General features: G+C 35.8%; 1 protein-coding gene across 2 annotated transcripts in view; it reads right to left on the bottom strand.

Moving 5' to 3' along the window:
* Positions 1-2,518: 2,518 nt before the first annotated feature.
* Positions 2,519-12,009, bottom strand: part of LOC131048047 (uncharacterized) — a 63,820-nt gene continuing 54,329 nt past the window's right edge. For both annotated transcript variants that reach the window (XM_057981889.2, XM_057981888.2), the window contains exons 10-12: positions 7,277-7,379; positions 3,329-3,418; positions 2,519-3,177 (exon numbers count right to left, since the gene is read on the bottom strand). In XM_057981889.2, coding sequence (XP_057837872.1) covers positions 3,139-3,177; positions 3,329-3,418; positions 7,277-7,379 — 232 coding nt within the window. In that variant the 3' untranslated portion in view covers positions 2,519-3,138. The remainder of the gene's footprint in view (positions 3,178-3,328; positions 3,419-7,276; positions 7,380-12,009) is intronic.

The raw sequence follows: 12,009 nt of genomic DNA on the forward strand, positions 1-12,009 counted from the left end.
TTGGGTTGTCTGTTTCTTCGCATCGTCATGATGCCATCATGGTCATTGTTGATAGATTGACCAAAGTTACTCATTTTGTTCCTATTCGATCTTCCTATATAGTAACAGTGGTGGCACGAGTTTTCATGGAAGATGTGGTGAGGCTTCATGGGATTCCTAGGCGAATCATTTCTGATATAGATCATGTCTTTAATTCAACATTGTGGACCTCACTTCAGCATGCTTTGAGGACCCAATTGAACTTATCACCCAGAGACTGACAGTCAGACCGAGCGTGTGAATTAGGCCTTGGAGGACATACTTTGCATGTATGTTATAGACCAACGGTCGCGCTGGGAGGAATAGCTATACCTTGTGGAGTTTGCTTATAACAATGGATATCACAGCTCCATAGGTATGTCTCCCTTCCAGGCATTGTATGGTCGTCCTTGTCGTACTCCTTTGAGTTGGGATCGATTAGAGGACAGGGTGCGTATAGGACCGGATATGCATTGAGAGATGGAGCAGCAGGTTGAGCAGATTCGTGGGCATTTGGTAGCTACTCAGGATAGGCAAAAGAAGTATGTTGATGCTCATATAGTGGATCGTCAGTTTTCTATTGGCGACCGTGTGTTCTTGAGAGTGCGTTCGCGAAAGAGTCTGATCCATTATAGAAAGGGTTCTAAGTTGGCTCCTTCTTTTTGTAGCCCTTTTGAAATCTTTGAGAGGATAGGACTCGTTGCCTACTGTCTTGCCTTGCCACCGAGCCTATCCCACATCCACGATGTTTTTCATGTTTCAGTTCTTAATCCTTATCATCCTGATGTGACCCATGTTCTTGATTGGAACGCTTTGCAGGTCGAGGACGCGCAGCTTTCTATGGAGCCCGTGCGTATTTTACAACATCCGGGTTTGACAACTCAAGGGTCATACCATCGACCAGGTAAGGGTTCAATGGGACCTAAATGATGAGACCTTGACTACGTGGGAGGATGCAACAAAGATGAGAGAGCTTTATTCTTATCCGTTTTAGGCTTCCAAGAGTAAGCCTAGTTTTAGGGGGAAGGATGTAGTACCCCTTCCTCGATCAAACTTTTTTAGGCTCAAGTTGACTTCAGTTGACTTTTTCAATGGAAACATTATATTGTAATCTTTTATTTTTACTTTATGCGATGTTGTGATATGTTTTAATTTGAGTTGCAGTGTATGTTTTCATGCAATATTTCCTTATTGATATTTAAATGCAATATATGTGAGATATTATAAGTTAAATTTTGTAATGATAATTATGAGGTTATTAAATGATGTACTGTAGTAAACTAGATGTATGTAATCATTAGCATGTAATGAAATCAAATGCAAGTATGTAATTTTTAGCATGTCTAATTCAGTTCTTTAAATGAATATCATTGCAACGTATTAAGGATAGTTAACATGCATCATAAGTGGTTAAGTGAACCTTGAGATTTCAGTTGCTTTTTAAAGTAATCTTCGTTGGAAACCCTTTAGGAATATGGATAAGTCTTCCGCTTGTGTAATTAATCAGTGCAATGTTATAATTTAATGCACCTTAATGATATATTATGTTTTAAAAAAAAATTATTTCCGATTTTATTCCTATGTTTTAGTGTGTTCGTTTTGGGTTTCTTGGCGGGGCATTACAAAATGTCATTATCATTGTGTAAATTAGATGTCTAAAACATATTGGCCCACAAATCATGCCATCTAGAGTGAGGGATTAGACATTTATATGCAATGATTCTCGACCACTCTAAACTAGAAATTAAAGTTCCATGGAGTCACTTTTACCTCTAAAGGGCAAAATTAGACAATGAGAGTCATCATGGAACCCCCAAAAGTAGTCAAACACAAGATCCTCTTAGAAATACACAATGCACAACCCCCCGATGTCATTCAATCAAGATATCTCCCCCCCAAAAATATGATTCTGGGACTTTATAATTAGCACATTTACAATTTCTGCTTATCAAATATATAAAAATGGACTTGAACTCAATGAATACAAATGTCTCAAGAGGATAAATAGTAGAACTATGGTTTTGCTGTAGAATGGAAACAAACCAAGGACACCAACATGAAGTGGACCAAAAAAATCTGTACTTTAAAAAATGGCACTTTAAAATGATCAATAGAGCCCAAAAGGAGCCTTTGAGGTTCACAATATGAGAACCACCAAATAACACCTTTGAGAAAATATAATTTCTGGAATATTGAAATAGCAAAACCACAAACCATCTATTCTAATAAGAAGTTATCAAAAGAATAGACCAAATGAAAAAATGCTCAAAAATTAGAACCAAATTGACTAATGCAAAGAGCTTGCAAGGACTGCCAAAATCAAAATGCAAATGAGAGGGGGTCAATATGTGGGAGGAAGATGTTGATGGCATCATGACATCATCTAATCCTAGCAAATAAAAAATACAGATGTAGTACTTTCCCTTTTCATAAAGATTTGTAAAAAAGGTGTTCTATTACAAAAACTGCACTATCTAAATGCATGTCATTGTCATAATCATTAGCAACTCAATCAAATCTATATATTCGACTTGTGCATAACTGTTCAAGGCAGTTCTATAAACTGGGTGAATAAATAATTCACCCTTACAAACACAATCTCCATGCCACCAAAAAAAAATTTCACGAGACTTCTGCAGATGGAGCTTTCCTCTGCATAATAGGTGTTATACAGCTTACTGAAAACTTGTAATCCTTATAATAGAGAGTGAATAAGATTATTTTAACATCTCACATATTCTTCTCTTAAAAATAGCCAAAAGAAATTAAGTTTTTTTGAACGGTACTAAAAGAGGAAAGGTTCAGTTTATTTGAGCTATACTGAAAGGAAGGAAAAATAAACAATTGTTTTGAGCTTTCCTTGAGAAAAACAACCTGATAAAAATACACATACTACAAAAGGTGCCCAAATAAACTTGTAATTTTGTTGCCATATTCCTTTACAGTGTCAGACTGCAAGCTGAAAGTTCAACAAAATGTATTTAAGTTTCATTCCAAGGCCAAAACGAGAAATTTGACATCCAGTGTATTCCATGGCATGGGCTACTCTAGAAAGTGTAATATAGCCTCCAATAAACAGTGGACTGAAACAAGAAAGTATCCAGCCAAACATGCTCTAAATTACAAGAAAAATCTTCTCCGACTAGTGTCCATGTCAGGCTGTTCACAATAAACAAAAAAAAGCGAAGTCAGAAAACTTCAAGAATAGGGTTCTGAAAACTCATCTTTAACTTGTAGGAAGCTCACAATTGTCAAAATTAAACAGACAAAAGAAACCCAAAATGACTCATTACAAGTAAGCATAAGGTACCTTGTGAACCCATTCGTATTCTCCACCTCTTGTATCAAATGTTCCATGTTGCAAACTTATTAACTTTAATGTGAATCGAGGGCCACATTCCTGCATGCCAACAAGCTAAATATTTAATTTTGCCAATAGAAATTCCAAGTGACACCCATGAACTATATAATATTCATATGAAGTGTGTTACTTTATCATCTACACAAACCATTTTTATATAGTACATTCTTTAGTAACTTAAAAGGCTGGCATGAGTTTTCCACAGTCCATTGTGTATTCATTAGATTGCTTCTGGAATTAACTGTGTATGCTTTATAATCGACCCTTCGAATCACACTCAGTGATCCATCATCAGAAAGAAGAAAATGAGTAATTGGCTTGCGGACAAAGTCTTAAAAAGAGGTAGGGGAGGAAGTGACAGGAAGATCGGAGAATTAGGGACAAAAGGAATAGGGGGTCAAGAAAGATAAGGAAAATAAATAATGTGAAAAAAAATCAACAAAATTATAATCTTGAAAAAATATAGCCAAACAATCAAAATGCATAAATATCAAGGAATGAGCATCTTTCCATGCCTACATGAAACGTTGTCTATATCTATCCATAAATTTATCTGTAATGTGTGTCTATATATCATAGAAATGAGACTCAGACTCAGCACAGACTCGGCGAGGGTGACTCGACTCGGAACTCAAGACTTGGCAAAAAAAATCGGCGCAGATTCGGCAAGTGAAAAATCCAAGAAATTTAGAGATTATTAAGGCTTTAAAACTTGTTTCATGCACCCTTTATTAAGTAAACCTTAAAGACACAATAACAACATCAAATAGAAGATGATTTGATCACATACACAAGTATACATCAAACACGTTAGTATAAACGCAAATTGTAGTTGAAGGAAATAGCACAATTAGATATATAGATACTGTCAGATGTATAAAAAACTCATGGAATATAAAATCCATGGCATAGAATGTTCCAAACAAATATCAAAACAATAACTAGAAGTCTATGGCTTAGAGGAGCTTGCATCACTCCTACAAAGGTATCTAAGGTAGGTCCTGGATGATGTAGCAGCCATAATATTTTTTTAACTATGAATATGTAGAGATTTGCAACAAGGGATATGTATTATGCAGATTCTTAAGATCACGATTCATCACTAACCTATTACTTGCTTAGACTTATAGTTTGATGGGGGTTTGGGGGCAACACCAAAACAAAGTTGAGGGCAGCACCCCTCGTAGGGGTCTGAGGGTGAGAGAGAAAGAGAGAGAGGTAGAGAAATAGGCCTAGATCTTGGGGGAGAGAGGAGAGAGTGGAAATAGAGGAAGAGTGATAAGGAGAGAGACAGGTCTAGAGTTTAGTGCAGATAAAATGAGTGAGATAGAGAGAGCGAGAGAATGCTAATAGGCACTTGCTGATTATTGAAATTTGATTAGGTCTGAAAATTTATAAGACCACCTAAAAACTATATTTTGCATTATAACTCCTAGAAATTTGAAATCACTCTCAAACATGGAAATGTGACTTATGCTTAAATGTTATATTTCATGTATATATTCTGATGAAGAGAATGAGACTGACTTGAAGATAGATGGGGAGTTAGATGTTAAATTTCATGTATATTCTGGGGGCATGTCATAAACCAAAAAAGAATTTAAATTTTGAGATTTCAAAAAAGAGAATTTTGAGTGTAGCCAATCCAGGAGATGAGACTCGCTCAGACTTGGCAAGTCTAGCAAGTCTGCAAGACTCGGTGAGTCTCACCCAGACTCGACCAAAACCGAGTCTGCCCCTGCTAGACTCACCCAGACTCAACCAAATCCAAGTCCAAGCCCCCAGGACTTGCTGAGTCCAGGTGAGTTCAGGTGAGTCTCAAAACTCAGCTATATATTAATGAATATAGAAAATAGGTCTATTTGATAAAATATACATCCAAATGTAGGAATATATTCATAGATCAATATTCAATATGTGTAGAGAAGAATGAAAAAACATGAAAATGCAAACATATTAGACAAAACCATAAGAGTGAATTACGTATGCAAATTGATGACCTAATTAAAAATAGATACATATATACATAGGGGAATCATGTGTATGCATGTCCATAAACAATATAGGTGCATTGAAAGAATATATATATGGGAGTACATATTAATAATTTAAAACCAACATGAACAGGGAAAACCCACACGAGTACTCACAGGTATACATATATGTAGATCTATAAGATAATACAACATAACTATATATATAGTTGCCACTCAGACCTCCTCCTCCCAGCTCAGATTGAGCAGATGCAGGAGATCACCTTGGGGTTTAGACTCAAAAGCAGTACAAGCCATTGGTGACCTCCTTTTTTAGACTGTAACTGAACTATGCCTCACTGAGGTTTTGTATTTGATTTCTACATATTAATTCAATGGAAGAAAAAAAGAGAATATGTTCAAGCCTATTCCAAACCAAAGAGTAAGAAGCGAGCATGCATATATAAGAATATGTGTATAAATATAACACGTATATATACACATATATATCATTCCCACCGTTGTCATCAGATCCACCATCACAGGGGGAGGATGGCACTCCAGGGCAGGATTGAGAACTGCCGGTCAATGCCATTGCGGCTAGGGTTTTAGCTGTTTGCACCTTCTTCCCTTGCGTCTCCACCGGTAAAACAAAAATTCCAAGAAGATTTTTGATATTTTTATTGGTTGATTTAGTATAACTCATTTGATTTTAATTTCATCCACTATTAATTTACACCATTAGTTATGGTTCTATGATTAGTGGTGGAGCTAAAAACACAATGAGGTACCTATAGGAGGCAATGGGTAAAGCTAAAAATGCAATTCAACATTTGTATAAATCAAATAAAACAAAATATGCACTCATATGGTGCATCATTGATTGGAGGCTCGACCAACAACTCTATTATTGCCAGATTTCACTCAGTAAACAGTCAGGATACTGTAGCCATGTTTATGCCTCACTGTCATGACAAGTTCAATCTAGGGGCAAATTCTAAGTCAGACTGATAATGCAATCATTTGGGCATCAAAATGGACAAACAGAAAGAATAATCGTTACCTTAGAAAATCTTGTCTTACCCTGGGACATTTCAAGTTCAGAACCCATCAAATTTGCCATAACACATAGTAGATGCAACAACTTGACATGTCAAGTTCAATAATATTTCTTCCGTGATAGTGGCATAAAGATTCTGTTTCCTTCTGAAGCAGGATGCAGTTGTGGATTTGCTCACCTTCTACTGCATTCTTGATACCTCAGAAAAGCAATTGCATGGAGTCTCTGCAAATGGCCTTTGGATCACTCTCATACACAATCAATAGTGAGGTGTATACTAGAAAACGAGTGCTCGACCTGAAGATGGTTGCAGGACTGTAGTCAAGATTCCACAAGGGGGTAAGGAGTACGAGGTAGTCCCATACTGCTCTAACCCATCTGTAAACCCATACATAGATGGCTGGCATCGTGGACTATAAAAGCCCCTTTCGTTTCCTCTCTCTCTCTCTCTCTCTCTACATATATATATATATATATGGTAAGGTAGTGCCAGACATACCGAGCCCAGGAATTAAAAAACCACCCTACCAGCAAACCATACCTGACCCCATACTCATACTAGCAATAAGTTCTTTAAAATAATGTCTAGATTTGTAGGTGTTTCTTAGTAGCAGCAAGAGGGTGCTACAAAGAGACATTAAATTTAAAATACTTCATGTCAGTAAAGTCATTGTAACAAAAAAAACATGTGAAATATGTGCCCTACTAATAAATGCACTTATCAGTGCAGAACGTTGAATCAATTATTATTATAACATCCCGAAAATCCCCCATACGGAAAGGCATTAAAATGAAATCATGAAAGTACATTCTAACAAGAAACGGCCTTCAAAACTGAATAGAATATGGCAAGCTCAGGAGTACCTGAAGGCGTGCTCCAACAGTTTCTTTCTGTGGATCTTTTTCATTTTTAGTAACCTTCCCTTTTGGTGTTCCTACCTTTGCTTCCTTGGTTTCAAATATGTACCTGACATCAATAAATAAAAAAATACATAAAATAAATTTGAAGCTAATAGCAACTATTAACTTTTGAAACTTATTGAAGACTTAGCAGCCCACACAAGAAACCTCAAAAAACTTCCATTTTGAACATCATTCAGACACCTAAAAGTTCCAGATCATTTCATAGTATCTTAAAATATTACTGGAGCTAGATATCATAAACCATAAATATCTCTACAATCAAGAGAAAAGAAAACTATTTAAAAATTATACATTGAACATCTTATAGACACATTTAATAGTTCCAACTCCCATCTACCAACTTCCAATAGTCCACCTTTTTTTCAGTTTTTAATTTATTTCTATCCACCCTCTGAATAATTGCACTAACCCTCTTGCCTGTGGATCTGACTTATTATGTATAGATAAAATTAGTTTGTAATGAATATCATATCCTTTCCTCAATGTTTAGAGGAAATTGTCATCAGTTTGCAAACATGATCAGCACCACCTTGTAGCTGCTAGGCTGAGCTAGGACAAGTTGAATTTGACCATGTATTGAGTGTATGCAGACCACAAAATGTGACAATGGAGTCCCCTAAGGAGGATAATCTAAAGGATGAATGAGAAGATCTACAACATATAGAAATACGATAACCTCGAGACATGTATGTCAATGCCAAAAGGATCCTCACATAGAGATCCAAGCTCTAAAAATTAATGGCATGCAACGAAGATTCTATATTATGGAGATAATAACAAACTAGTTTAAGGATTTGATTCAAGGACTGGAGCAGACTCAACGGAATTGCTGAAAGCAAAGCCATTGATAGGAAACATATGGGAGGCAATTAAGTAGTTCAAGAGATGGGAACAATATCAATGTGGTGATGACGGCCCCATCCTATGGATGCAATCAATAGAGGAGATAATAGGGTGGTAAGATCATGGTTACATGTTGAACCTACAGTAAAAAAGAGTTGTAATCTCCAAAACTATATCTCCATTGTGTCTTATGGATAACTATTTGATGAGTGCATGATGCCTCATGGTAAGGCTGGCATGGATCCTGCAGCAAAGGATAATCATTGACAGAGCCAAGTTTCTCAGTGGAGCCATTGTGGAGATATATGGTGTGCTTATAGTTTGATCAATGGTTTGAAGATGCTCGTCATCTACTACATGCGTTGGTGTTATAATTAATTATGTCATTTTCATCAGTTACAGTGCTCGTAGGTAAGCAATTGAGCCAAATAAGGGTTCTAGGTGTGCTTAAGGCACTAATTGAGCCTTCCATCAAATGAAAACAACATTTTTATTGTATTTTATTGAGGAAACCGTAATAAAATATATTAAATAATTAGAAGTGACCCCCTAAAGTAAACAAGACTAAAATATTTTTTTGTTTCAGGTAATGAGAAAGAAAAACAAAACCCTTAGGGAAAAGGACTTTGAAAATGACAATAAAATAATAGAGTAAAACAACTCTAATTTATTAGAATATTTAATTATATTTTAGTCACCTATATTTAATTCCTTGTTTAATGGTCATTTAGCTTTTTAGTTAATTAGCTTTTAAGCTTTATTTAACATTTAGCTTTTTCTTTTTAGTTAATTAGCTTTTAAGCTTAATTTAGCTTTCACGCTGAATTGAGCGTTTAGCTCTTTAATCTTTTACTTCAACGTTATGTTCTAATTATTAAACATCATCTTGTAACCTCTATATATACGTGTGTATATCTTTCAATGTAATCATCCAGTTATTGAATCATTCATTCAATTTATTTTTCATGGTATCAGAGCGGGTAAATGGGATTCTTTAAAGTTTGGCAAATTTTTTAATAAAAATTCATGCCCTTCTTTCTGGAATATTTTCCAGATTTTTTTTTTTTTATTGTTTTTTTATAAAAAACGATTTTACTTTTTAGAAGGTTTTTTGAGGGTTTCTGGTTCGTGGGCGAATTTCTTTGTGCTGGGCAGCAGTTCATGTTTTTTTTTAGTGTTTTGGAGATTTTCGGACCTGCAACTTGGACTTTTTTTTGCAGATTGAAAATTTTCCTAGGGCTTCTGCAATTTTCGACTAGGGTTTTGACCCTTCAATTCAAGTCAAAATTTTATTTTGCTTGCAGATTCTTGGTGGGTTTTTTGAAACCTCAACTAGGTCGTTGTCAGATTTTTCTAGGTGCATCGTTTTCCGTGTCTCAATTTTTGAGCCGTCGGATCTGTATTCTGATTTTAGATTCTTAGTGGGTTTTTTGAGAGCTTTTCTGGGTTGATCTCGGTTTTTTCTGGTTGCCTCGTTTTCCGTGCCTCAAATTTTGTGCCCGTGAATTTGCCTTGGAATTTAAAAACAGTCAGCGATTTCTTCTAATTCTGTGGGCGCTGTTTACGCTGTACATCCGACCTAGGGTTTATGCCCTTTTTTTTGCGTTTTTTTTGGAAAAAAATTGTCAATATTCTTTTTTTTTTTTTACAAAAAAAAAAATCATGGGTATTTTTTTATTCTCTGCAAATTATTATTTTTTCTGATTATTTTCAGGAAAAATTTCAGGTTTTAAGCAGAAAATTCTAATTTCTGGGTTTCTCCCAAACCTCGAAATTTGCACCTTAGAATTCGTGTCAAAATTCTCCTCCAGGGTTTCAGATTTTTTGTGCAGCTGCTTCTATTCTGATTTTTAATCAGAATCTTCCGTCTCATTCTTTGTGCCCTCACTAGGTTGACCACGTTCAACCTCAGTTTCTGTGATGGCATCTTTGACCAACATCATGTTGGAACACAAACAGAAGTTCAACAGCTGCCACAACACTTGGAAACAGTGCATATTCACAATATCTGAATACCTTTATCATATTGATTTAGGCCAAACCTCGTCTTACAGGTCCCAAGGTTTTTACGATTTTTTCCTGAAAAATTGTCTATCGGTTTTCTGATTTTTTTCCACAAAAAATCATGGGAAGGTTTTCATGATTTTTTCCTGAAAAATTGTCTGTCGGTTTTCTGATTTTTTCCACAAAAAATCATGGGAGGGTTTTCACGATTTTTTCCTCAAAAATTGTTCGCAGGGTTTATAATTTTCCCTTAAAAATTATCTAAATCTGTAACCCGCGATATTCGCGTAGATTTTAGTTATCTGGGTTTTACCCTTTTTTTCCACAAAAACGGTGATTTGTAACCTTAGATTTCTTGGTTTTTCATTTTTCTCCTCAAAATCATAAATTCTCTTTTCAAGGGTTCCCATTTCAGGGTTTGACGGTTTTTTCCTCAAAATCGTGCTTTGTTGCAGTTAGTTTGGGTCGCACCTGCCAGGGCGAACATCTGCAACCGTGGTATCTTGCAGTCAGTTTTGGAGTTGATACTCTTCTTCAAAAGGGTTTACCGATTTTCCTCAAAATCATGGTTTCAGGTTTCAATTTGGTTACCCAACGTCAGGTTGGATGGATTCTGGTATTCTTGGTCATTAACACTTTGCAGATCCAGGAAGGGTCTCCATGCAACAAAGTGTTCTTTTCATTTGTGATCAAAAGACCTGCAATGTCTTATGTAGGGTAGTTAGTAGATAGAATGACCATTAAGGGAGGGTATTAGAATATTTAATTATATTTTAGTCACCTATATTTAGTTCCTTGTTTACTGGTCATTTAGCTTTTTAGTTAATTAGTTTTTAAGCTTTATTTAGCTTTTAGCTTTTTCTTTTTTGTTAATTAGCTTTTAAGCTTAATTTAGCTTTCACGCTTAATTGAGCGTTTAGCTCTTTAATCTTTTACTTCAACGTTATGTTCTAATTATAGAACATCATCTTGTAACCTCTATATATACGTGTGTATATCTTTCAATGTAAGCATCCGATTATTGAATCATTCATTCAATTTATTTTTCATGATTTATGACCCATTCATGATAGTGTAAAATAATATCTAAAACAACTTTGAATTATGCATCTATAATCCATAAAACAGATCAAAACAGTTGCCTATGCAACAAAAGTTTTCGCTTTCAATCAAAGTTGCAAAAGATTCAGAATTTTTTCCCCAAAAAAAACACAAAAAGATTCATATCTCATTGCCATATCAGTTTTTTGAAGCCAATGATCAGTACTCAGTAATGAAGATGACTTTGGGCTGGTCCCGTACATCTCAGGGAAGTCAGAAAACAGAGGAGAAGATGAAAATTGACATGTTCTACAATTGGCAAGCAAGCTGCCAGTTAAGGCAGGAGGCAGTTTTGTAATCGCCCTGGACCCTGGTGGTTTCCAAAACCACTGGTTCATGCAGGAGGCAATTTGTGCAGGCTCTGTCCCCATCTATGCCAACTGGTTCTTTAGCACACTCTGGAAAATCCTAGTCTCAATATTGCTCTTATATATATAAGGATATGTGCATCTCTATCTTGAATAGCAACTGCAACCTTTGACTCTATTTCTCTTGCTTCATAAGATAAGCTGGTGGGACAGGAAGGTAAGCCAAGACTACTACTGGTGATGGTGCTGTCAGTGGATAAGCTAATGGAACTGCAGCTACTTCTGCCTCTGCAGGCTCTGTGCCTAGGTCTCAATCTTTAAATTCGTAATCTCACTAACGAAGATATGAATATTCAGCTTGCTTACAAAGTTCTGTATCTCATTCTCTAAAGACACAATCTTGCTTACGAAGGTAAG

Source organism: Cryptomeria japonica, chromosome 6 (assembly GCF_030272615.1).
Source record: "Cryptomeria japonica chromosome 6, Sugi_1.0, whole genome shotgun sequence".
Lineage (NCBI taxonomy): Eukaryota > Viridiplantae > Streptophyta > Pinopsida > Cupressales > Cupressaceae > Cryptomeria > Cryptomeria japonica.